At 39.8% G+C, this 26869-nt stretch overlaps 1 protein-coding gene across 1 annotated transcript in view; it reads left to right on the top strand.

Moving 5' to 3' along the window:
* SYN2 (synapsin II) overlaps positions 1 to 26869 on the top strand; it is a 179590-nt gene that overhangs the window by 40529 nt on the left and 112192 nt on the right. The window contains exons 2-3 of the mRNA XM_032699341.1: positions 24171 to 24228; positions 26655 to 26746. Of these exons, the coding sequence (XP_032555232.1) occupies positions 24171 to 24228; positions 26655 to 26746 (150 nt within the window). The remainder of the gene's footprint in view (positions 1 to 24170; positions 24229 to 26654; positions 26747 to 26869) is intronic.

The following is a 26869-nucleotide window of genomic DNA, read 5'->3' as shown; positions in this document are numbered from 1 at the left end:
TACACTGTTGGTGTATAAGCAGGTTGTGTAGGTATGTGTATGTAGAATTAGGATTTCAGTTGGTTTTGTCAGCTTGCATAACTGGCTCCATGGCTTCCAGTTGACTCAGTGTGTGTAAAGTGAATTAATTTCTGCTTGCAAAAGATTACATATTTCTAGAATCTATATGTGCATTTAGACTGACCACTGAAAAAAGGCACCTCTTGCAGTACTTGTGAAGCACAAGAAAGAAACATGAGGTTACTCATTAGGTGAATGATTTTAACATATTCTAAGGAACAGCAGAAAATAGCCAGTCCTCTCATTGAAGTCACTGTGGAAGGATGGGTATGGATTGTGGGTGTTTTTTTAATGTACACATGTGCTAGAAAGTGCAAGATTTTGGGATAACAAGAAAGTGTGCCTTTTCCTTTTGAGCAGAACACAGCGGATTTTTCCCTGCCTTTTTTTCATGCTGCTTTTTAAAAAGTAGTAATTCTTTTACACTGCTGGAACAATGCTTTTGAAGAAATTTCAATGCTTTCTTTAAATGGGAGACTTCTAAATTGCAATGTTTCTCCAATGGTCATATTTGTAAGCATTCTGTGTAATTACAGATTCACAGAGCTGACTGCCGGTTGTGCAAATAATGACTTGGTGTTACTGCAAAGTAATTAAGTCAGGAATGAAAAAAGCAACAAAACAATATTTTGGAAAATCTCACCCGTGGAAATTAAATATTATCACTTTTCAAAACCCTCAAGAAAAAATCCCACTGGAGCACTACAGTGAGAGAAAGGGAAGATGAAGGATACAGAATGCAGACACAAAATTGCCATTTGTAATTCAGTGATGTAACAATAACCCATGGAATAATCCATCATTTGTTATCACCAGTTATTTCAAGTGTTGATAAATTCAAGATAAAATATTATTGTAAGCCCGTGTACCAGCAGATGTTTAATTCTTGTGTCAATATTTCTAATATGGGTCCTTTTGTTCCAACCATTCTTTGTGACACATCTGCTCTCCCAATAATGACTAAATTAAAATATGGTAGTTAGAAAATACAAATCCAGATCCTCTTCAGAAACTGGGAAGGCCATCATTTAGCAAATGTTGGTCTTAGATCCACGTAAAACGTTTTTTTGTGATCTGTGAAATAATTCTTCAGATTGGAAAGTTGATTCTGCTAGAAAGAACAGTTTAAGATGTTTTAAAGATTACTTGGCATAAATATAGTTTTATAAGGGGTAGGGTTTTTTTACCTTGTAATTCCATATGTGATATTTCAGCTTTAATAAGATTGTGTGGCTGTAAAAGAAAGGAAATTGGTGTAACATGTACTTGGGTCTATTTATGTTCTCAGGGGAAGAAAAACAGTTATTCTTTCTTAAAATGGAATAAATTTACTGATTTAAAATGCGTCAGCAAGATGCCGTGAAAAAGTCCTGTTAGTTTTTAACGCTGTTGTGAACAGGTTATTGAAGCACCTGGTGTGTGTGATTGCAGCAGACCTTGCCATGTGTCCTGGCTTTTGTCGGGTGCCTTAATCAACTTCTACCATTTTCATTGCAAGAGGAAAAGGAATGTAAAAATGTAGTGACGGTAATTGGAGCCACTCAGGTTTGAGCAGCATCCAAGTGGATAGAAGAGAAAGAGAGAAGAGATGAGTCATCACGTTTTACAGAGTCACTGCCAGTCCTTTATGCTTATATTCCAAATGAATTGGCACTGCCTGGAAATCCCTTTGTCCCTGTCCCTTTTAACTCCCCTGTCAGTACAATGAGCTTTGTCATTCAAGCCACACTTTGCTCTGTATTTTTATTTCCTTGGGGCTTTTTTCTCTGTAGGTTTTGTTACAGTGCCACCTGTACTGACTTTTTTCTAATTAAAAACTGCCCAATTTTGCTATGTCCATAATCACTAAATCACATGCAAAAGGATTTATCTAAAAGCAAGGAGACCCTCACAACTGACTGGCTTATGCAAGAATTTGCATTGTCTTGCTACATAAATTCTGTAAACCAAAGGAGATTTTGTGGCTGATAATTTTCATGCCAAGCATACTTGAGGGCTTGCTTTATATTTTCAAGACAATAAAGACATTTGTGTATGTGTGAAAGAGAATGAAATAATCACAGAATCACAGAATATGCTGAGATGGAAGGGACCCACAAGGATCGAGTCCAACCCTTCGCCCTGCACAGGACCATCCCCAAGAGCTGTACCATCATAGATGTAGTTTTAAAATTAAGGCAAAGGATGATGAAATTTTGGAAGTTGTTGTGTTGCACTGCTGGTGTTGCAAAAAAACCCCGATAAATGATAGCTAAATACTAATGTAATATTCAAGCTTTAAGGCCATTGGTATCTGAAGGATGCTTGCAATATGCAAGGAATGACTTTTGGTGGCATTTTGTTTTGTAGTGAGCATGGCTTTAAGAAAAGATCCCGCCTTGTCCCACACAACATGAACAATATAAAATGAGAGTGAGAGCTAAGAATAGCATCTGTGGTTACACAGGCTGGAGGAGGAATAAATAGCTCCCCGTTTACGATGCTTTCAGGGTAGAGTAACGTGCAAAGGATGTGCTCTTTGGGACAGGGTTCTCACTGGGAGAGGCTGGGGGCCATATGTAGGCAGAGAAGGAGGGAATTAGCCCATTTTTAGTAACTCTGCAGAGAGGCACAGGCATCTGCTGCTTTACCTTCAGCTGTGGAATCTCTAAAGCGAGCCTGGCTTTGAAGCCATAATAAAAATTTCAGCAGGGGAAAACATGTAGTGAAAAATGGCCTATTTGCTGTGGTGATTCCTTCTTTTTTTTTTTTATTTTTATGAAGAACTGTCTCCCCAGAGCAATGAAGTAATGAAAAATATAGGTAATCCTTTTTGTCTGCATTGTTCATGCACACCAGAATGTTGACAAGCCAGCAGTATTGTCAATCCTAAGCATTTAAAAGTAATGAAGTCCCTGAAAAACTACTACTTTATTGGAACATATGAGGCTTTAAAATGTGTGAGTTATGAGAATGAAGGCACATGAAGCCAAATGCTTTCTCCTTTTCTTATTCCTATTTTAAAAAATTGTGTTTGTTTTCCCAAATGTTATCAGGTATAACACTTTTTCTCTTTCCCATTCTCATCTACTGTAAATGAGATTTTCATCAAATTATGGTGTTAATAATAAATATGCCACTCAGATTTACTGTTTCTGAGCCCAGACCAGTAACAGGGAAGTCTGTTAAGAGCACCAGTGGGTCCATACATAAACTGCATACGCCCAGTTTGGTACCAGATTTTTGTTCATCATTCTGCCCAAATCATCTTGAACAATCAGGCATATCTTTCTTATGGAATACATATCAGTTGTGTTAATGATCTTCCAGTTGTTTGGAAGTTGCATGGAATGTGTTTAGAGGTAAAGAGTGGTCTTTCTGCTGGGCAGAGATTTTCCTTCTGCTGTTGGAATTCCCCAGTGTATCAGGTTGCCAGGCACAAGCTGGCCCGTGACATGCAGGTGTTCCTGCAGCTCCCAAACTAAGCACATTGCACAGACAAAAGCGGCAGTGGGCAGAAATGAGGAATGGCCTCAGTACTCACTCGTTTTTCTTGTAAATGTGGATACTCACATCTCATCCTGAGGGCTTTTTGCCTTCAGCTGAAATACAGGATCTTCCTTGAATCCAGGTTGCCAGGATTGAAGCTGATTGGGCTGTTGGTCCCAAATTTCCGGTTGCCCTCCCTGTGTGGTGGTGTTGTGACGTGACCTGTTGGGGTAATGGGCACTGTCTGTCTGTCTCGTTATTCAGAATTCAGACATAAATGTCTTCCACTCAAATTAATGGGACACGAACATTTGTCAGAAAAGATATTTTCCTGAGCTGCCATATTCTCTGTGTACACATTGAAATGCTGGAGCAGGTACTCTGCTAATGCTGTGTGAAATTCAGAGTTATTGTTGAGTTTGATGTCCTCCTCAGAGGCATGAGCGCTGTGAGAGAGACTCAGGCCCATGGTACCAACTTGTGCAGCGAGTCATGTTGTTAAAGGAACAGAATAATTTTGATTTAATATATTACATAATCAAAACCTTGTATTGACTTTTTTTTCACCTGAGAAATCCTTTTTGAAGTAATGCTTTTCTTTTTTAACTGAAAGAGAAATTTATGTAGAGGGAAATAAATTGCTTTACTAGGAGTACATGTTAGAGAGGCAGTCTTTCAGGTTTCTTAGAGGCATCTTCTTGTTCCTTTGTGCCTATAAAACTGCAATTTTTTTTTGTTTTGTTCTCTTAAATGACCTATGTTTTTGTATTGATTTTCCTGCCCTATCTAGTTTAAATCTATGAATTTATACTAAGATAAAATGATTAAAATTAAATAAGAAAACATTATCTTAATAAGAAAACATTATCTTATTTCTTTTGTAGTCTGCTGTTTTTCAGAGTAAGGAACATGTACATGATGTTGAAATAGGTTATGTAAATTGCGTTCTTTTCTCTGGCCTAAGGATTGACTTGCTTGGAAATTTCTTGAAGAGAGAGAACAAGAGAACTCAGTTGTTTGCATGAACTTCTTAAAGCTATTTCTCCTTTTTTCTTCCTTTTCTTTTAGTTTAGTGGCAGATTTGCTCCTGTGTGCAGATCTCAACCTCACAGCAAAGGAAGAAGAGCACAACCATTGTCCTCATCTGTATTCAGCTCGTAGCTGAGGTTTATTTAAAGGGCTCTTTATGGTGACATTTGGGATTTCATAATGCCAGACTTTGGGTGGTGATAATGCTGCTGATGAGTCAGAATTAGCCCTTAGCCTTCTTACCCTGGGACATTAAAAAATTGAGTGTTGTCATTCTGCCCTTATTCCAGTGAAATCTCTTGAGTTTTAATTTTCCGTTTTCTTGTCAGTCTCAGAGGACAACATTGGAATAACTGACCAGGCATTGAGAACCTGTGTTAATTCAGGTGATAAAGATCTTCAGAGAGTTCATCAGTCAGAATCCACAGGGAGGACTGGACTCTCCAAGCCTAGCATTTTTACTCCAATAAATGTTCTTCTGAAGTTTGGTTAATATAATTATATTCTTATTTTAAAAAAAAACAAAACCCAACCCAAACCAAAAAATACACTTGTTAAAAGCCATTACATCCATTTGCTGTAATTATGTTTTATACTGCAAGCTAATGAAATAATTTTCTCTTGTTTTCTTTTTAAAAAATAAAGAAGTATATAATATATATAATACAGATTTTATATATGTAGTATATATGAATAAAATAGATTGTTGGAGTAAAATTTACATATATAAAGCGATTTAAAGATATAAAATATTTTATATTAATATAAAGGTACAAAATATAAAAAGATTCTTTGTATTTAAGTATCTATATAAAAAATTGAAAGGAATTACTAACAAGATGATTTAGCTCTGTAGAACTGTGCTCTTTATGCAGAATAACAAATTGCACAAAGCTGGATTTAGTGGATCCATTTCTATGCTTCTTTAAGGTCACCTCCCATTGCTGTCATTTAAAGTTATGAGGCCATTCTCACCCATTCCTGCCTCCCTGCTGCTCCTCTGACAGCACAATCGTTCCTGGGACAGCAAGAAAAATCACTGTTCAGTGTCCCTGTTGCTCTACTGGTACTTGCCTTCCAACGCCCTCTTTCTCCTGCATCCTTCTCTTTGTGCCTGTCCCCATCAGCACCGTGGGCTCCCGTGTCATGGTGGTGTGGACAGTTCCCCAAGTCACCCCAGGCTGCATTGGAGCACATGCCTGTGCATTCTGGGGTGAATTTGATTGGAAATGTGAAGCCTGGGAAAAGTACAATTTGTGCAGAAAGCTATAAATTGTTGGCGTAGTGAGTTAAAAAAAATAAAGCCTCGTCATTGTGCATATTTTTTCTCTGCCTTTATTGGGAGGTTGAGCAACAGATGATGGAGTGGTTGTTAAGGGAGGTTTCACTGTGTTCATTTTCCTTCTGTCCTTGTGGTGATAGTTTGTAAAATACCACATAAATAGTGATTCTGGACTCTGATGCAATACTCGCACTCTTTAAAAGAAAGCCAGGGATTTATAGAGTCCCTAAAGGAAATGTGATACACTGTCTTCTTGCAGACCTCTGAATACACATATATGTGCATGTGTATGTATACACATGTAAATCATTTATATATAAGCACGCACAGGCATACACCCACCACTTCAGTTTTAGGTTACACATCTGTTGCTGAAATAATTGAACATGAAACAGAAGCACTGCAAGTAAAGTTGAAACTGCACAAAATATTACAGTTTTTTTTTACTTGATGTTACATACTTTGCTGACCATACATGGAGGATGAAAGCAAAAAAACCCCTGAAACAGCTGGGGAAAATATAAAGCAGCAGAAAGGAAATAGAACCTGAGAGGGGAAAGGAAACTGGAAAAGTAGCTGGTGGTGGCCATCTGACATGCTGTTAGAAAGTCTAGCATGGAAAAGTGGGAGCAGTGTTTTAAGTGACCAGGAAGAGAGCAGAAAGCACACAGGAATGTTGGTTTACTCTACCTGTATTTCACTGCATAAAAAATGCTTGCTAGCAGGATTAGGGGGCAAAGTGTGAGTACCAGGGTACAACTACGTGTAAAGCAGATGATTTTGTCAGTAGGAGACTCAACTCTTTTGCAGCAGTGTCAGCAGATCATTTGAAGAAAGTTCCACAGCACTGCACTGGAAAAGGGAGTTAGCAGTTAAAAGAAGAATAATGGCAGATTTTAATATCTCTGCTGGATTTTGGAATCCATGCCTCTTTCTTCTTTTTCAAGCTGTGACAATTTCAAATTCATCAGATAAGTCTTTATCAATCAAAAGTACATGTTTCAGCAAGTTTGGAGATAGAAAAAAACATTCCTGTATCTTAGAGGAAGTTTAACAGTTAATGAACATAATGATACATTTTTTGGGCCTGATTTGTGTCCTTAAGGTTGATGGTACGCAATGGAATAGAGCTGAACAGCAGTCATGGCATCACAGCCGGTCCAGTCACAGTCTGGTTTGTCTGACGATTGCTTTTCCACATCTACAGATGAACCAGCACAGGTTATTAACATCCATAATATTCCAAGCACTCAAAATTTTCTTGTAAGCATCTTTTTTTTTTTTAAGGTTACATCTTTTGTAAACAAGTAAGGACCCAGTTCTCCATTCAGATAAATAAGTGTACACTTCCTTTGAAGGGAATGAAAAACATCATCATCATCATCATGGCTGGGTTTTGCGAACGAAGATTTGGGGAGGGCTCTAACCACCTTTGTTACAAGCGCGTTGGTGGCTAAAAAGGCCAATAAGAGACAGACACATCCGGTTGCAAAAGGTACAGCAGAAAGACTCCTTAGGTGGTAAATTCTGCAAGGCACGATTCTTTCTGCATTGTCTTTTCTCCTCGAGAGTGATCCTGCTGTGTTCTCAAAGACATCTGCAGCGTTATAGATGGTGTGTCTCCAGACCTCCTGATTGGGGGCCAGAGTAGACCAGTTATGATGATCAATATGGCCAAGGCTGAGATGCTGTTTCAGGGAGTCCTTGTATCTCCTCTTCAGGGCTCCTCTCTTGCGGCAGCCGGTGGCAAGTTCACCATAAAGCAAGATCTTAGGGAGGTGGTGGTCCTTCATCCTGGAGACATGCCCTGCCCAGCGCAGCTGTGTTCTCAGCAACATGGCCTCAATACTTGTGACTGCTGCTTGTTCTAGAACAGATGTATTGGTCACAAAATCTGACCAGTGGATGTTTAGGATTGTATGGAGGCAGCGTTGATGGAAGCGTTCTAGGAGTGGCAGATCTGAATCATGGGTGGCGGTAGATGACCCATGATTCAGATCCATATAAAAGAGTAGACAGCACTATGGCTCTGTAACACTGATCTTTGTGCTTTTCTTCAAGTGTTTATTTCGCCAAACTCTTTTATGAAGCTTTCCGAAGGCACTATATGCCTTTGCCAACCTGTTGTCTATCTCCCCGTCAATCTCACCATCCAAGGAGATGAGACTACCTAGGTAATTAAACTGCTGGACTGATTTGAGCTCTGATTCGCTGATGGTGATATGGGGATGATGGAAGATGTCCTGAGGTGCAGGTTGATAGAGAACTTCTGTCTTCTTTAAGCTGACTTCCAGCCCAAAGAGCTCAGCAGCGTCTGTGTCATGGTTTGAGATAGCCCAAATTCCAATTCCCTAGCTCCATCCCCCTCCCACATCTCAACCCAATGTGAGATGGGTTTTTCCAGACAAAACACAACCAGACTCAGAATGGGGAAAGGGAATATATTACAATGACTGTACAAATAAATACTACAATACATTATACACACGACTACAACTATCTCTACCATGACATAAGTATTTACAATGGATCAGATCTCTTCTCCCCTCCAAATAAAAAGTCCAGGAGGGAAAGAAGGACAGATCCCTTCCAGTCTCTCAGGGCAGCAGCTTCTTCAGAGTAGCAGTCACTAAGCAGCAGCATCTTCTAAGGCAGCAGGCTCTCTCTGTCTCTTCTGTTTCTTGTAGCAGCTGATAGCTGGATCTCTGCCAGCACACACGAGGGGGGTATCCCCTCGGCCACTCGTCTCTCCAAACGAGTGGTCTTCCGTGGGCTTCGTCACCCCAGACAAGGTCGTATCACCACGTCATATCACGAAGCACAGGGGGGTCTTCATGACGGTCTGGTATCTCCAGGAGATTCAAGCTCCTTGCAGGGCCTCTGTGCCCTGTCTCAGGCTGCAAGCTTCTTTGTAGCTTGCAGCAAGGGAGGGCCCTCAAGGCCAACCTCCCACACCGTCCTGGCTGAGCTCTCAGGACGTCCGAGCTTCTCAGCTCCTCTCTGCAGTGCATGTTGCACTTCAAGACTCTTTCAAGTAAGAGTCTATCAACTTCCTCATTACAGGAGGTCTCAAAGGAGTTATGGGGGGTCTGGTATCAGTTCTTACCCCCAAGAACTCTGTAGAACTCAGCTGCTGACTCTCTTTCCCTCAGGTCTCCTTCCAGGAGTCTCTTCTCTGGTGCTGCATGTCTTTGTTGCTTCTTCGGTTCAGTTCTTATCTGTCTTGGCTCTCTGCACCGTTCTCCGGTCAGTGCTGGCTGCTGCTCTGCGCCCATGGAGAAAAACATCTCCCGGCATAACTACAGGCACCTAGCCCAGCATTATGCTGTTCCAGGTCCCCACAGGCCGCAGCTGGGGCTGGGGGCCAAAGCCCCCCTGTGGGGCTCAGAGCCCCTTCCTCGTGACTCACAACATGGCCACCTTCTTCTCCCTCAAACTACAACTCTTCTCTTCCGTTTGGTTGTGATATGTTTACATTTTTGCAGGAGCGCTCATTGGACAGAAATTCAAAACTTCCAGGGGTTTCCACCCCTTGGGGTCTACCACTTTTCTTATCCTCTGGGGAAAAACAAAGTCCAAACCACTAGAGTCTGCAAAGCAGGATGTTAAACGCTGCAGAACTGCTTCTGTGTGGGCAACAAGGGCGGCGTCATCAGCATAAAGCATCTCCCGGACAAGATGGTTAAGGTCTTGGTGTGGGCCTTCAGTTGCCATCAGTATAGTATCGAACGTAGATCCGTCCTGATCATCGAGGTCTGCCGTGGCCCTTTGCAGCATCCTGCTGAAAAAGACTGTGAATAGGGTTGGTGCAAGAACGCAGCCTTGTTTCACACCATTGGTTATTAGGGCTCAGAAAGTGCATTGTCATATCTGACTTGGCCATGCTGATCCTCATGAAGTGATATGATCATTTTAAGGAACTTGGGGGGACAACGTAAACGTTCCAAAATCTGCCAGAGACCTTTTCTGCTCACAGTATCGAAAGCCTTGGTGAGGTTGACAAAGGTTACATAGAGACCTTTGTTCTGTTCCCTACACTTCTCTTCTCTTGCAGTTGTCTGAGAACAAATGCCATGTCTGTGGTACTCCTGTAGGCTCTGAAACCACAATGGCTTTCAGGTAGAATTCCTTCTGCTATGGCAGGTATTAGCCTGTTCAAAAGTATTCTTGAATCAAAAACATACAACAAATAAAAATAATCATGTATCTATTTTCTTTAAAATATATGTTTCTCTTAAAATTTAGGGATCTCTTAAGCCAATCTTATGATTCTTACCAGGCCTGTGACTCAGATTTTTAAATTATTTTTTGTATTCTAAGTTTATGCTCAAACAGATTTCGCCTGCCCACAGACTACCTCCCATCTGTTCAGGTTAATGGGTTTTCTGCCTGTGCTCAGAAAGGAGCATATTGCGGGATTTGAGAGAGGAATTTTATCTCAAGACACCACTAGTCCTTGGAGTCTACTTAAACTTGGTTGCCAGGACTACTCCATCCTAGGCAAACAGGATTAAAGCATCTGAGATCGTCTTACAGAAAATGAGAACTACAGCCTGCCTACAGAATGAGGAAAAAGACAGGTGTGATAATGAAATGTGAATTTTGGATAAACATTGTGATTGAGAAATGTTCCAGCTCTCAAGTCTTAAATACATGGGGGGGGTGGGGTGTGAGTGGGAAGAAGGGAAACGGAGGAAGAAATTGTGAATCCAGAAATGAGACAAAAAGTTGTAATTCCTTTTATAGGGGGATAGTACCAAAAAATCCCTCAGTAAAGTCTAAATCAAGTGATGCATTTGATATTGTCTCATATTAGAACTGAGAATTAATCAGAGTATCATAATATTGTGGGTTTGAATTAAGCCCTTAAAAGAACTGCTTTCTTCAAGCTGTCAGTCCAGAGAATATATTCAAAATATGGTGATTCTCACAAGTATAGAAAGGATGAAGAGTTTGAAGGCTTGACCGACTACCTTTGGAGATTGTGTTTTAAAAAAGTGATTATTTAGAAAGAGTCACATTTGCTCTTTCTGTTATTTTGTAAATCCTTCCCTTCCTTGGCTGTGAATCACTCCACGTTTGTCTCTCACTCCCAGCTCGGCAGTTTGGATGCAGAGGTCAGGTGTGGTGTTCTCAGTCCCGCTGTGCTGGCTTGGATGCTGCTGTTGTGTTTATTTGTGCTGCTGGGAGTGACACAGTAATTCACATTCCTCCAGGCTTTTAGGACTCCTTGGAATAGCTGCATAGCAAGGCTTTGCTTTGCAATATTTCTGTTCCTTTGCCTACTCTGGCTATTGGAATGGCAGCTTCTTGGCAGTGTTACAGCAAGTAGAGGTTCTGTCTGTGAAATGTGTTCTGGGAGAGGTGAGGAATGAGCTCACCGTGCCCCAGCCGGAGGGACTGACCCTGCTGTACACTGCGGGCTGTGCTGGGGCACGGGGCAGGGGTCATTAAAGGCTGGGGAACATCTCGGAGAGAAAGGGCAATATCAAACCCTACCAGTTATCTCCTCCTCAGCAGCAAAGTGCAAAAACCAGCCCAATTTGCAACAGTGGAAGTGTTTTCAAGGTGTTTTTCTAACGGAATTGTGTCTGAATGTGCAGCAGTGATCTTCAGGTTTCTGTCAGGCTGACCAAGGAAATAGCACTGCTTTGGAGAGAGCTGCTCACGTTAATTTGTTCCTTTCTGAGCACACATATTGAAAATTGGGTGTTCTGAATTGCTTTTAGACATGCTGTCCTGCCACGAGGAGTGTGTCCTGGGGGTGATGCGGTAGTTTGAGGAGAAGTTATCGAGGGAAGGTGGAGACGAACAAGGGTTCAGCCATCAGTGTGCCCAGCTGTCCTGTCTGTCACTGAGGGCCATTGTTGAGATGTGGACACTCAGTCACAAGGCCAGTCCTTGATTTGATGAGAAATTAAGATTTAATCTCTTAAAAATTATGAAAACTGGGTAGTTTCGCTTTTTTCTTTATAGTTTATATAGATACCTAATGATAAACTGGACTACAAGTGACCCTGTGTCCTGTTCTTTCCTTGGGATGAATGATGCAAAATAATGGTTATAAACTGGTACTAAGAATTTCCCAGTTTTCTTTGTCTCACAGTTTTTGATATCTAGACCTGTCTTGTGTTCATTTCTGAGTACAAGTTTCCACTTTGCTTTCCCTCTAAGCCTACCTTGGTGAGCTTGTTCCAAGAGCCGTGTACGAGCCAAGGGAGCCACAGGGGTGTTACATTCAATAATGGGGGACCACAAAAGACTCTCCCACTGGAGGTGCATCTTACCGGTTCCCCTTCTTCCACACACAGCACAACTTATTAAGTGAGATTTACTGTGCTGGGAGAAAGAAAACCTTAGGAAATCTAATCTAGCTGTTATTGATTTAGTGAATAATAATGCATTAACATTTTTTTAAATTTATTTTTAATTTTTTCAGTCTCTCATACTGAGGTAAATTGTAAAAGAAAAAGGTGGTGATGGCTTTTGGCCATCATTTGTGCCAATGTGTCTTGTGAAATCTGCACTGTAGCTTGGGTTGTGATAAATTCCCTTGTTTTATTGTAATCTAAGGTACATCTGAGAAAACACCTCAGCTATTCTTTTCCCTCGGAAGTTTGCAGAAGCAGAATTAGAGCTCAATATGTAGCAATAGAAAATAGATGGAAATTACTGCTCAAATTACCTTTCACTGCTCCGAGTTTGTTTACAGCGATTAATATTCCAGTTTGAAATTAAACCACCATTACTTTTTAATAATTAGTTTTTGACTGGCAAATTGGTGAGCACTCGAAACTGGAATATTTTTTCCCAGTGATTTTCCAGAGCTGCAGCTCCCAGCAGATGGCAGGTGCTGGACTGGATGTAGGTGAGAACCTGCTCTGGTCTGTTCTGAAGAGGTATCAATTCATTCAGAAGCTCTGATTCACTTCGGGATTCATTATTCCCTAAATGAGACATTGTAGAATGAATCTTTGTTTTGCTTTCCTTTTCCAGGAAGGTAGTGACAGTGAGCATCCCAGGGAAGTCTTGAAATGGCTGAAGATACAAAATAAGGTAAAGCCGTGTAGGATTTTTGTCTTAAGTAATCCTGGTTGAATTGACAGAATTTGAAATGTATTTAGAAGAAATGCCCATAATCCTGGGATCCTTCATTTAAAACTCACTAAGATTGGTTTGACCTGCCCATAAATCTTTGATGAAGGAATCTGTCCTTATTTGCTATATACTGTTAGTGCAATGTTATGACTATATTATCAAAAAATGAGATCCACTCAATAAGAAATATTAAAAAAAAAAAACCAAACCCACAAAAGTAGTATTTCCATTCCGTCTGTAACTCAACAGTGCAAGTTCTTTTTCATTACCTGCTGGACAATGGAACATAGGAAGCAATTCATGAGAATGGAGAAACTCGGACTACAGGAGCTTAAAATAAAGTTAATGAACATAATGCTCACCAGGTTTGCTGCTGATTGCTATAGAAAATAGATGTTGTTTCAGAAAATAAAGTTAAAGAAACTTCTTGGGATAAGAATGAACCTCTAAAGTGAAAAAGGAGAAAATACATAAAATACCAACTTCAAAAGTAGTCATAAATATTTGCTGAGTTGCTTAAAAAAATTAACACCATGTCTGCAATCCTGTCGAATTTTCCTTGACTGTGCTGTTAGGAGCTTAGGGATTACTTGCTCATCTTGTTTGTTCTAGGTTTTTTCCTCATTCACAAATGACAAAAGAAGGATTTTAGGAGAAACTGGCAGTGTGCCACTCTTTGGGATTTTGATAGGAGAGTCTCCTCAAAGCCATCACTGCTCTAACTACAGACCAATTTGTGTTGATGCAGTAGCAAACAGCCTTTCTTCCTTAAGGAAATTAAACTTGCAGTCTCACTCTGAATGCTGTTGTTTGTTCATGTTTTGTTTACTCCCCAGGATGATTATCCTTGCGCAGAGTCATAAATTCACTCGTGAAATCATTTCCCAGTAACTCGATGCAGATTCGGGTGTTACATAAGGAGGGCTTGCACATGCCTGCCGTGGGCTTTGCCAAATGGCAGCGTGTCCATGGGAAAAGCACTCCCATTCCCTTCTCCAGTGACTCCCATCCAGATGAACCCCTGCCATGGACTCCAGACTTGTGCTTGCCCAAGGATGCATTAGTAGCAGAGAGGTGACCGACAGCATAAACCAGCCCCTTCCCGCTGGGGACTTACGGGGTGGGTGTAGCCCACAAAGTGACCTCAGTTCATCTGCTGAGCATCCTGGGCTAGGTGCTCTGGGTCACCAAGGGAGTGTAGGGCAGTCTTTGTAAGGCACAGCTCCTAGAGTAAAGACCTGCTGAAATCTCTGAGATTTTGGAACAGGCTTTGCTATTGTGTGCAGAAGAGAACAAGTCCTGTTCTCACCCCTGTAGTCACTGGGGGAATTAATTCCATAAATGTGAATCCTTCATTATGTAATTATTGCAACTATTGCTAAGCATGACTATATGTCAAAAGAGAATGTTTGTTTGCATTTGAGTTGCTTCACGTCTGTTACACTACCATTTTTTAGCAGTAAATCTCAGATTTGACAGCATTTAGTTGTGCAAAGCAAACAGTGCTCATCTGGGAAGGGGGAGAGATGTTAGAATCCTGCTCCTGTTCAGCAGTGGCCTCTGCTTCTCACAGCTGGGAGGGCTTGGGGCTGCCGGGGGCTTGCAACAAGCCTCGTTGGGAGATTGCTGCTCAATTCTCTGGCACACTGTTGGATTTCCAGCTCCCCAGTCTGAGGGACAGTGGGATGCTCCATATTGCTTCATATTGCTCCTCTGCAGGGCTGAACACAACCCGAGTGAGACACAGCCCTTGCCTAGAGCAGCCCATGCAGTTGTACAGCAAACACTTGGGATAGTGCAGGACTCATTTGATTCCACTGTGCATGAAGCACTACAAGCTCAGCTCACCTTGTTTTACAAATGATGAGGAGGGTGTGAGCCATTGTGGGATTTTGCATCATTATAATGCATAATTAGACCAAAATGAATGTGTCTCTCTCTCACAGAGATTTTTTGTTTTCAGTTCAACTCCTAATTAGATACACTATGAGCAGATGAAGTGTTTGCACAGCTGTCTCCAGAAATGCCTGTCAGATACCACTGTCACAAAGTCCTGTTTCTCATCTCCGATGGCTCCCCCTGTGTCGCAATATCCTTGAGGCTTGGGGTCTGTTTTGTGTTACAGATCCCAATAGATTTAGTTGACTTTTAGCTTTTTGGACTGTTTTCATGTAGGGTTTTTTAAAGTCCATATTTCCAAGGTCAGCCTCACCTGGGAAAGGGGTGAGTAATCCTTCCTGTCTAGAGTATGAATTGTGGGGCCAGTTTACTGTAGTGAAAAATAGAATTCACTGCCTTCAGCAGTATTAGAAAATTCTTTTGTTCCCTAATCTGTAGTGGGAAGCTGAAATAAAACTCAGGAACACAGGCTCTTAGTTATTTAGAGAATATTAGCTTTTTAGAGAATATTGAAATCAATAAACCAAACATGAATATTGAAGTACAGACAAATATATATGATTGTACTTTAGAGTAAATATTAAAATACAAGGTGGTTAGATTAATGTTCTAACATATTTGGGAAGCTTAAACGGAAAGTGAAAAAGAGATAATGGCAAAACATTTTCTGTTTTCTTAGTATCCATTTGCACTGAGAATTATCAGTTTAATGTAATTCCAAGGGCTGTGTAACTTGAGCATCTGAAGCAATTGGGTTTTTGTGGCAGCATTCTGGACCTTCCTCTAAAGCCAATGGGTAGATAAAATGCATGTCTCTGAGGCTCATTCTTCCAAAATAACTGATAAATTAATATTTTTCCTCTCCTCAGCACAGGGCATGAAATCCTTCTTCCCTTGTGGGAGCAATTGCACTGGAGATACCACCCACCTTTCTGATACACTGAGAATCTTGTTTGGAGTCAGAGGAGACTGTCATGAAGCCAATGGAAACTGTGTGTGAGAGAGAGAAAAAAATCCCACCTTACTAATATTCAGTAATTCAACTGAAAATAGGGGAAGTAGCATGGAAAGCATTGGCAATTACAAGTAATTTAATCCATGTTGATGTCAGTGATTAATTTCCTTGTGGGTTGTTGCTAATGCTGTGTTAAATACGCTGTTAGTATGCTTTTTCTAGTAGATTTAAACTATTTTCAAGTTGGGTTCATGATACATGTCATACCTAACACCCATCCCCGAGCCAAGCAAACACCTGACTTATGATATTGAAATATTCTCACTGTTTCCAGCCAGCTCCTGTGTGGGACTCCTGCCTGGCCCTGCTGCTCTTGCAAAGAGAAGGTACCCTAAGCTGGCAAAGCCAGGATGATCATGGATCTATTTAGCTATTTATCTAATTATCTATTGACTGGAAACAAGTTTTTTAGCCAATCTGATCTACATTTCTTCCTACAGAAGAGGGCAGCAAAAGCATATGCTCTTACAGCATCTCAGCAGATGCTAAACCAAGATTAAGTTTTCTGATTGATCTGCTCAGGGCAGCGTTTGACTGTCTGAAGTATAAACATAAAAGCACAAGTTTCAGTTGCCTGGAAAAAGCTGAAACATCAAATACTGTGTTACACCACTTATTTGGGCTCATTCAAACTGGACCTCTAGTGTTTCTGCAACATGACACTAGTGATAGAATTGGAAGAGACTGGATCTGTGTGATGGAGATGAAAGGATACCTGAGCCAGAGATAAAGCAATTGCTGATCTGTGAAAAATATTTTTATCTTCAGCTCATTGAAACCTCGTTCAGTATTGGTAGAGTCACAGAAGTATTGCTGCCAGGGTGTAACTCTGTGGGGTTCCAGGTGGGGACAAGAGTACCCAGCCTTGCCTGTGGCACCGGTGGCACTCTCTGCCAGGGCCAGGGTGTGGGTGTGTCTGCAGGGAGGTGTTCTGGCACTCAAGGCAGTCCTTCCTTCTCCCTGGGTCTGGTCCCTGCGTGGGGCTCAAGATTTAAGGTCTGACATGAGGACTGAAGGTTTGATGTTGTACTTCAGCTGGTTTAGCTCCGAGGTCTGGGTGAAAGGTGTGCCTCTCCCACTCTCTCCACACGTGCATGACTTTCACTCTTCCCTCTCCTTCTTACCCCTATTGACCAGTTCATTCATAACCTCATCCACAGGAAAGCTCAGAGAAGGACAAGCTGGAGAGGTTTTCAAGATACAGTTTCTGAATTAAGTGCTGGATCCTCAACGGTGAAAATCCATCCAACGTGTTGATAGCTCAACTAAGTGACACTTTGTAGTGGCTCCAGGCATAAATGGTTCAAATTTACTTACCTCACAGAGTCACACGTCTTAGAGGTATTTGAAACACCTTATAGAACTCAGTATAAATAGAAAAAATAGAAGACAGATAAATTTGTGCTGAAGATTTTATTGGCAATATGGATTCAGTCTTAAAGATTCTTTCTCTTCGTTCTAGTTTATATGGCTTTTCAGGAGTTGCCAGAAATTACTTCCTGGCAGTGTAAAGTCTTTTAGGCTCAGCCTATTTTCTTTATTTCAATAAGAAAAAAGTAAAGTAACATATCTCTACATTATATTTCTAGATGACTTGGTTTTTTTTTCTATCATAAGTGGCTGAATTGTGGGACATTTTTGCCACTTCAAGGTAATTTAGCATGCCTTCCATTCTAAACAGTAGGGTTGCTCATTGACAGGTCATACCAATCTGTCTTGGTTATCAGCAGATGAGTTGGTAAGAGTGAATTTAGTTGGAAGGAGACTTGGAAATTACTTTGTTACTTCAGTCTGCAATGTAATTCCTTTAGTAGATAAGATTAAGGAACTTGGAGCAGCTGGTGCAGAAGACAAAGTTTGAGTCTTCAGCACTGAGAACCCTTAAAACCTCCACCAGGATTGAGAGCAGAAGTATTTCATAATTTGGCTAGTGATGTTTTTCTGTATAAAAGTTGGAACTTTCTGTTCATCTCATGAATACAAATATTTTTATGACCCTAACCCTGGGAAAATGTAGTAGTCCTTCTAATGAGTCTAACAGATTTGGAAAGGTTATAATGTGTTGCCATCACATATTAAGTCTTCTACTGGTGAGGGAATGAACATTTTTTAAAAGACTCTCATTTGTCATCTAATTTGCAAAAAAAAAAGCCCTCAGAAGTTACATCGTAACATAAATCTTGCACAGAAGTAATGGGCTAATGGTAAATATTACACAACCAGAGGTGTGGGATTTTGAGACATTACCGGTGTTTAGGCATGAAAGAGGATTTGTTTCACCTTGAGCGGGCAGAAAATGAGGTATTTTCAGTTAAGCATGCTGCTGAAAAGACCCAGAAAATTTAAGTTCAAATGAGAGATCCAAGGGTAGGAGGCACTTTCTTCTTCATTAGATCTCTAGAGAAAACACTGTGTTAAGGCACAGAGCAGAGGGATCAATAGAAGGGCTCTAGATTAAAGCCACAGATATGGTTTGGGGGCTTAAAAGAAAAGATGGCTGTGTTTATTAAAATTTCATCATCAGAGTAAAGGATTCTTGGCATTCTGATACATGCCAAGGGATGGGAGAACTTGTTAAATAGGGACGGCTGCTAATAAAATAGGAGAATAAAAAGGGATTGAATTGGAGATTATGGAAGCCTCTGGAGTGCTACATATAAAACTGTTGTGAAAAAAACCCCCTTTTCTAGCAGAGGGATATGCAGCACTGGCAGGGAAAATGGAATAATTGCTGTTTAACAAACTTGTGTTCTTTATTGCTAGATGGTTTATGCTTTATTTTTAAAAAAGCTTTTAGAGTTGAATCTCTTTGGGCAGCCTCTCTACTGTCTGGGCAGGAAGTCCTCCACTGAATAGTGTTTACTGTGATTTTTCATGAGTTTAGCCATCCCTGGTGAAGGAAGTGGGGAAGGGTGTGAGGGTTCAGAGCCTCTGCAGAGGAGGCTGCATGCAGGACCTTTGGTTTATAAGCAGGTATTTAACAAAGTTCTTTACTCCAAGTTGCAGAAGTGAGGGAAGGAAAGCCCTGTTCCAGAGGAGCAGTGCTGCCTACAGACCTTTCCTGTGCCTTGTTCAGTTTGAGCTGCTGGGGTAGCTGAGCTCTCATGGTCCCCAATAAAAGTGGGCAGATGAGTGATGAAGGAATCCTCTGGCCTGATAGAATTAGCTGTGTCAGAGGTTCCAGGGTGAGGCCATCTGGGATGACTCCATTGTGTGCTAAGGTGCACCAGGACCATAAGTGCTTGCCTTTGTTCCCAGTAATTCTCTTTCCATAGATTCAAATTGACAAGATTGTTGCAGGAGTAGTGGAGGCAGTGATTTCAGATGAAAACACACAGTGAAGCCTGAGACCTTACTGGCAGAAGCACTTTTTTTTAATGAATGCTCTGTTTTCCCCTTCAAAAGGCCAGACTAGGACTTGGAGTGAAGAACTGCATTGGTCGTGTCCTGCCTGTCATACTGAATTTTTATGAAATGAATCAAGTTGCAGGTGAGGTTTCTGTGAGTTGTCATCTCACACTGTGAATGACTCCATAGAGCATTGTGTCCTTGCCATTGCAGTGCTTCCCCTGGATTCCAGCTGAGTGATTAACAGCAAAATGCAACTGGCCTGATACAAATGTGAGCTATGGAACCTGTTAAAATAACCTGTGCTGTTTCAGAGCCAATAAAGTGTGCTGCTGTGCAGATTTACAGACTCCTGGTAATGGAGATTATCATTAATCTGATGAAATCCAACTCAACAGGGAGCACTTCTAAAGCTAGAAGTCACACATTTGATGTGTTCTGTCATTTATTTTGTGGTGATGGTCTGCTTCTTCTGAGGCAATTTCTGTATGAAGTAATTGCTTGAGCAAACATATTTTATGTGAGAGTGAAATACTGGCTGGGTCAAGTGCCAAGAGCATAACTTCACATTGCAGAAACAAAAAGAACGTGTTTTAAATCCAAATAGGTCTTTGCAGAACCAGAATAACACTTTTAAGAGTATCGTGGTCTATAAAAGCCAGGTTTTAAGTAGAATGCTTATATTTTGTAAGTCTCCTATCTATCTCTTGTTGCAGAAACGTGGAACAAGTAAATAAAAAGAAGTCAGCATGTTTACAGTATTCTTAATATCTTCTTCTATTTAGTCATGATAACCTCATCAGAGCAGTTCCAAAGGGTGAGTTTTATTAGCTTGGCTGGTTGGTTGGAAGTCAACATAGCAAATGTTGGTACTCTCACATCAGGAGCACATTGATGTTGAGAGAGATTCCCACTTCTTTCAGTAGATTGTTGTTTAATTCACATCAAATGAAAATACTGTGCAGATCTTACCATATGCTTACTTTTTGTAACAGTTTCTTATGGTTTTCATGTATTTACAAGAGTCTTCTTTTTTTTTAATTGAATTAAAGAATCAGTTATTTCTATTCAGATTTGAAGACTGATCTTACTTTCTCTTCAGCATCTGTTCTGTCATTGAGTGACACAACATTTTTTAAGTCCAACGAAGTCTGGCTGAGTCTGTGGCATTACTCTGCCAGTATGTTTACATAGATATGGTAATTCCAGTGAACCAGTTATCTGAGCATATTGTGTGTATTTGGATGTGTATATATACATCACCTTGCTTGCAGTGAATCCCACCACCTGTTTCCAGATGTTGGCAGTGTGCAGTTTGTGTGCTCTGGAGGGGGCTACTGATCTAAATGATGGACGAACTTTTGTCCTGTTGTAGCGATTATTGTACTATGATTATTTTAGAGCATACAGTCTTCTTATTGATCAGATCAGTAATTAGTTTTGACTTTAATAAAGGCTGTTGCTGATCAGCTCATCATTGTGTTAATGCAAATTGTAGTGGCATGACCCTACTGTTGATTTTGTTGACAGTCAAAAGTACCAGCAGTTTTAATGCTTCATTTATATGAAATGGAACACAGTGAAACCAGATTGGTCTCATGGCATAGTAAAATACTGTGGAAAAGTATGTAGATACTGTGTAGTGGAAGAGGGAAATATATCATGCCTTTTTGATATATTTGAAACACTTTTAATGATTAATGCTTAATTCATTGTCCTTGCCAAAGTTCAATGAGTGGTATGAGTTTGTATTAGGCTGCATCTATGGCAACTGCATATTCTATAGTTTACTGTTAAATGTACAAGGTTTTCATCCAGAAAATGAACTGTGAAGCAAAAAATGCATAAATAATTTGCATATATTTCTGACTGGAAGAGGTCACGCTGGTGACTCCAGTAGGCAGCATCCCTGCTAGAGCTGGGCTTTGGAAAGCAGTGTTTGAGTTTCAGATGGATAATGGCACCACTTTCTTTCCTTCTCATGTAAAATGTAAGAAATCATCAACAACAAGCAGCAAATGTTCCCTGAATTGGGGCATATTTGTTTTTTAACTTTACTCCTGCTGACAGCTCACCTCACAGGAGCCCCTGTCCCTGGAAGCTCTGAGAGTTGATATGCAGGTGTTCTATGCTCAGGACCAAGAGTAATAAGGCTTAATAGGAATTTCAAACTATAGTTGAGTGGAATTCTGTAAATTCTTTGACTTTTGTTCCCCATCTCCCCACAGTAAAAAAGAAAAAATAATTAATGTAAGTATGTAATGAATGTCTTTACGATAGGATTGCACGTTCCTTATATTGAGAATGGGAAATTCAAGTTAAGCAGGGCATGACTTTATTTCCTAGGTAGAGTAAATAAAATGAAAGTTAGATTCTATTTCACAGCAGTTTCTTAGAATTTGTTCTGAAATGCCTGAGTCATGAGTCTGTAAGTTATTTTTTTGAGATATCAAGATAAATTCTTGCAGTTTTTTGCTCAACGTTTGGAGAATATCATGGAATATTATAGATTTTTATAAAACTTGTTCTTAAAGCTGCTTTGAAATGAAGTTTCTAAATGATTAAATTTTGCATTTGTTTTCAAACCCCAGATTGCTTAACTTCAGTACTTACTATTACTGTTTATTTTCAAAGCTGAAGTAATTTGTTGAAAGGTGAATCATGTCAGAGTTTAGTTGTTTGGAGGCTGCCTCATCTAAATGGTGTTTAAGTAGAAAGACTGAATTTAAAGGAATAGCACCTCACTAATTAATAATTAACTAATATTTTCATTATCTCCTTAACCAATATGTGCACTGGACTTGGGGGTAAAGAGTAGAAGAGCCTCCTGTCTTTGGCTCTCTGTGGTTTCCCAGTTCCAATTCCTTTCTGAAAGAAGAAATCGATTGCTGATATTTGTTAAAGTGAACATTGGGGGAGGTTTAATCTCTGTGTATGGCCAGGTTACAATTCAGCTTTGAAGAAACTAAGTATTATTCTAAGTTTATTTTTCAGTGTTCAAGAGGCAGCTGTACCATAATGTAGCCAACATAATTCTGTTTAAATTAAGTTTGTGTCATGTGATGTCCAATAATGCATTTACCTCACCTGTTGCTGCCTCAGAAATAAAATCCAGGAGGTCATCCTGTTCCCAACGGGATTCGGCAAGAACATTGCTGTTAAATCCATGGGGATCAGAATGGGAGTTTTAAATATTTTTTGCAGTGGTAAATCTTAGTTTTTCAGAGAGATATTAGAGCTGTCTTTGTGAATTGGATGTTTTCTCCTCAGGCAGATGTGGTGTTATCTTTGATCATGAGACCTTCCTCTCTGGTCTGGCACAAATAACCTGGGTTATCCTGCCTCTGTTAGATTAAAATGGTTCAGCTGATGCTTCAACATATACAGCACTATAAAACTTCAACCAGGTGCAGACATCTTCAGAGCTTTCCCGAGGTAGTATTCATATTCCCAACATGGGATTTCAAAACAGATTTAGAAAGAAAAACAAGTGATCAATGATGTTTCTGTAAGTTACACTTGTGCCACAGGATATTTAACTTCTACTTTTGATGGCAAAAATATTTGATAACATTGAGGTAAGTATGCACTTCCTATGATAACACAATGGATTTCAAACTTCATCTTGCATGTGTATTTATTGCAAGAATGCAGTATAAACCCATAACACAAATGCTTTTTTCCTTGTTTTCTTCTTATCAATTGCACATTTGTACAGAATGGATTGTTGAACAATATTTTAGTGCGTGATTTCAGTATAAACACCTTCTTTGCTTTCTCCCATCTTTTATCCATAACACATAAGATATCCTTAAGAAATATGCTGCCAAAGGAAGTATTGCCAGTTGTTTATTATGAAGTTTGGTTCTTCCACTATTGAAACCAGTGGTGAAACTCTTCTGGCCCACAGTGGGAATAAGATTTTCCATAAGCAAAAATAAACTGTTTTAATGTGTAGTATGTATTACTTTCACTGGTGAAGTGGACTTTGTGTAATATAATAGCATTTTGTCAGATGTTGAAAATGGGCAGTTACTTTTTTTTTAACACTTGAGAGGGTGTTCTGTGGTGTTCTGGTTTTGGATTGTGCAACAAATTTGTGCTTGCTTGTAATAGAACTGGGAAAGGTACTCTAAGCTTTGGCTTGAGCAAAGAAAGTGCAGAGAGACTGAGCTCATATCCCTTTTCCAGTGTCCGAGTGTTAGAGTAGTTCCCTTTTATCAACAGATTTACCTTGTTTTGTAATTTCTCTTTTACTCCAAAGCAGATCCATGCTGCCTAAGGGATACAATGGACAAATTCCTAGAAGAATGTCATTGTCAGGCCTGGGAGACTGGATCAGGAAATTCAGTTCTGTTTTATTGCTGCAATCCTGGCACGTAATAATTACTCATGAGCTCTCCTTTCCGTTAATTACTTCAACTCAAGTTTTAGTCTAGAGAAAGGAAAACTGATCAGTAAACCAAGCACTTGCAAATTTGACAACAGTCTTCAGTACCTCTGATGCTTTCTTTAAAAACAACGTAAAGTTTCTAAGCACAGTGTTTCCAATAAACCATTTTTCTAAACCAACAACGTGGATAAAGATGAACATGAAGTGGTTCACATTGACATTAATGTCCACTGGCGCTGTTGACTTTAACAAGAGCAAGATTGCACCTGTTTAGTGGAACTCCTTTCAGATTAATAAATAACTGTGAAACATGTATTTCAGTATGTTTTAATATTTCAGTAGGTTTTCACTTTAACATTGAAAATCGCACTATGCTTTTTATCACAGAGTACTGCATGATGGGATGGTAAGGATACCGGGATGTCAAAAGACAAAGAATTGTACATGTGTAGTAGACAGATACAATTGCTATGTATATATGTTTTTAAGACACTTGAAGGCCTTACAAGCAGCTTTTCTGTAGCTACTGATTACAGATACATATATCCTTGATTTTCTCTCTCCCTTTTTTCCTGCAGGGCCAAGGCTTTTCGTGGAAAAAAGATCCATGGAGAATATGACATAAAGGTTGAACAGGTAACTGACTTAATCTGAATGTTATTTTTATATTTGTGTATTTATAGAAATACAGATATATAATACACACCTCCCGGGAGGAATTGAAAAGGCATGTCAGTGTGGCTCTTAGGGACATGGTTTAGTGGTGGCCTTGGCAGTGCAGGGTTAATGGTTGGGCCCCTGATCTAAGAGGGATTTTCCACCCTAAATGATTCCACGATTCTATGTGCCTATGTGTATACACAGACACACGGTCTCCTCCCATCCCATGTGGAGGGAGTGACTGAGTTGCTGTGTGGGACTGAGCTGCCAGCTGGGGTTAAACCACAATAGCCCTTTTTTGGCACCCAATATGGGCTCTTTTTACAGGATTTTGACCATAATTTGCACAACATGAAAAACATCTTGTATTCAAAAGTGGTTGCTTAGAGACACTGAAGTTCCCAGACACTCCATGAATGACTTGTGGCATTTCTGTATCACTAATTCCTCATTCAAGAATATAAATGCACTCTGGTTGCAGTGCTAGCATGTGGGGTTTAAAAAAAACTGTAACAAATAGGAATAAATATGGGGATATATTCAGGGTGTATTAGAATTATGGCTTTTTTATTTAAGCTGTGTATCTGAAACTAGGGAAGTAAATAGGTCTTTTACTTACTTTTCTTAATTTATTTACTTTTTCACCTCTTTTCAATCTTGAATTCTACAAATAGATCCTACTCTAAGAAGCATCAGTACTTAAACTGAGTTGTTTTGTCATAGAATTTCAAAGAGTGAGGGAAAATGATCACTAGTTGTGTGGATCCAGCTTATCTAAATTCACTGTAATAGTACAGCATCCATTCTTTACACCATTGAATATCTGCTGATGCTCTTGGCTTGGAAACATGCAAGGCTTTGCCAGAGATCTTCAAGAGTTTTGAGGGAGAGGCAGGAAAAAGAAGACAAGCTGTTTTGTCCCAAAGGGCCATTCACACCTAGATCAGACCAGGCATTTGACATCACACACAGTCTCTTTAATAGGAACAAAAGCTCAGTTTAAGCCTGGAATTCCCTTCATATGGTCTGTTGTGGGACCAGAATTGCCTTTAATCAGTGAGAGACTGGAAGTTTCTGAACCACACTGATCACTTTGTAACTTTTGATCACATCAGCACTGTGACAATTGAATACAAATAGTTATTCGAAACTGCTTCAGAGTTCCGTTGCTGACACCAGAGCAGTATTTTATATTACACTGCCTACAGCAACCTATCTTAACACAACAATATTTTCTATCACGTACTAAGCTTTTAAAATGATTTCTTATTTGGAGAGTTCAGTTGTCAGTCTCAGATTCAATAGGTGGTAAATGATTCTTTGACATTGTCAGCGCTTACACAAATATTTCATTCTCCCACCGTTTGTACTGTTTTTAAAAAAAACTTAAAATGTCCCCTGTGCTTAGAATGTTCTAACGCTGATCCCAGAAGGTGTAAAAGTATAGAGGGTTTAAAGAAGAGAGCTGTGTGCTGGAAATCAAGCCCATACTGCAGCGGTGGAGTTGGAACAGTGGTTGGAAGAGTCAGCACTCCCTTAACTGAGCACCAAATTGTGAGAGCCTCTCACAAATTTGACTGGGGAAGACTTTCAGTGATACCATTTTTCAAGAGGAGACTAATGAGGATTGTGACACTCTCTATTCTGTGCTGGTGTCCGGGACAGCAAAGACGCTTTTATTTATCCCCCAGAAGACAGTTGGCTGCATTTCAATTATTCTGCTGGGTAATGTTATTGTAAAGTGCCTTGAGAGTCTAAGCTGGTGAAAGACTGTGGATAAATGAAAAACATCCTGTCCTTTCCTTTCAAATAACAGTAGATTCAGAGTATGGAAGTGGTTCCTTTTAAATTCCACATTTCCAGTGTGAGAAGACTTTTGAAAAAGTTCTTTAATTGTGAATTTTGTGAGACAATAGTTCATTAGCACCAGATCTTTTTAAAAGAAGAATAAATGAATGTGAAGGAAATAGAAAGGGCTAAGCTATATGAAGAGACACTAAATTCTATAAGACAATATTATTTTTATCCCAATGATTTTAATGCTGCTTTTGTGCGATTTTCTTCAAAACGTTGTGTAAATGTTAGGTCTGTTTGATAACACCATGCAAAGCAAAAATATAATCCCTACCTTTCTATGCAGACATGAACAAGTAAATCCACTTGCTACTGCTCCACAGGCCATTTTCATCAATGTTTTTTACTTTTTGCTTTATTTGGATTAGAATTTGTTCAAATATGATGTGTCATACTTGGCAAATGCTGTTGGATTAATGTCCTCTTGGTGCTCATTATATTTCAAAGATATATTGTCAGCAGTTCAGACAGTAATGTTTAAAATAAGGGACTTGGGAAAATAAAGGTAAAATAAACCAGATTGACTCATGTGAGCCTTGTTTTCATAGGCAGAATTTTCAGAAATCAACTTGATAGCCCATGCTGATGGCAATTATGCAGTGGATGTCCAAGTAATTCGAAATGGCGCTAAAGTCATCAGGTAAGAAAAACTAAGCAGAACAACAACAAAAAAGCAATTAATGGCATAATGGGTGTATGTAAAAGGTGCTGAACGGTCTTTTTGTATGTGTGCAATAGGGGGTTTGACTGATGGTCATGAAAA

Source organism: Chiroxiphia lanceolata, chromosome 11 (assembly GCF_009829145.1).
Source record: "Chiroxiphia lanceolata isolate bChiLan1 chromosome 11, bChiLan1.pri, whole genome shotgun sequence".
NCBI classification, from domain to species: Eukaryota; Metazoa; Chordata; class Aves; order Passeriformes; family Pipridae; genus Chiroxiphia; species Chiroxiphia lanceolata.
Note: the sequence above shows the minus strand (reverse complement) of the source record. Positions and strands in the feature narration are given on the sequence as shown.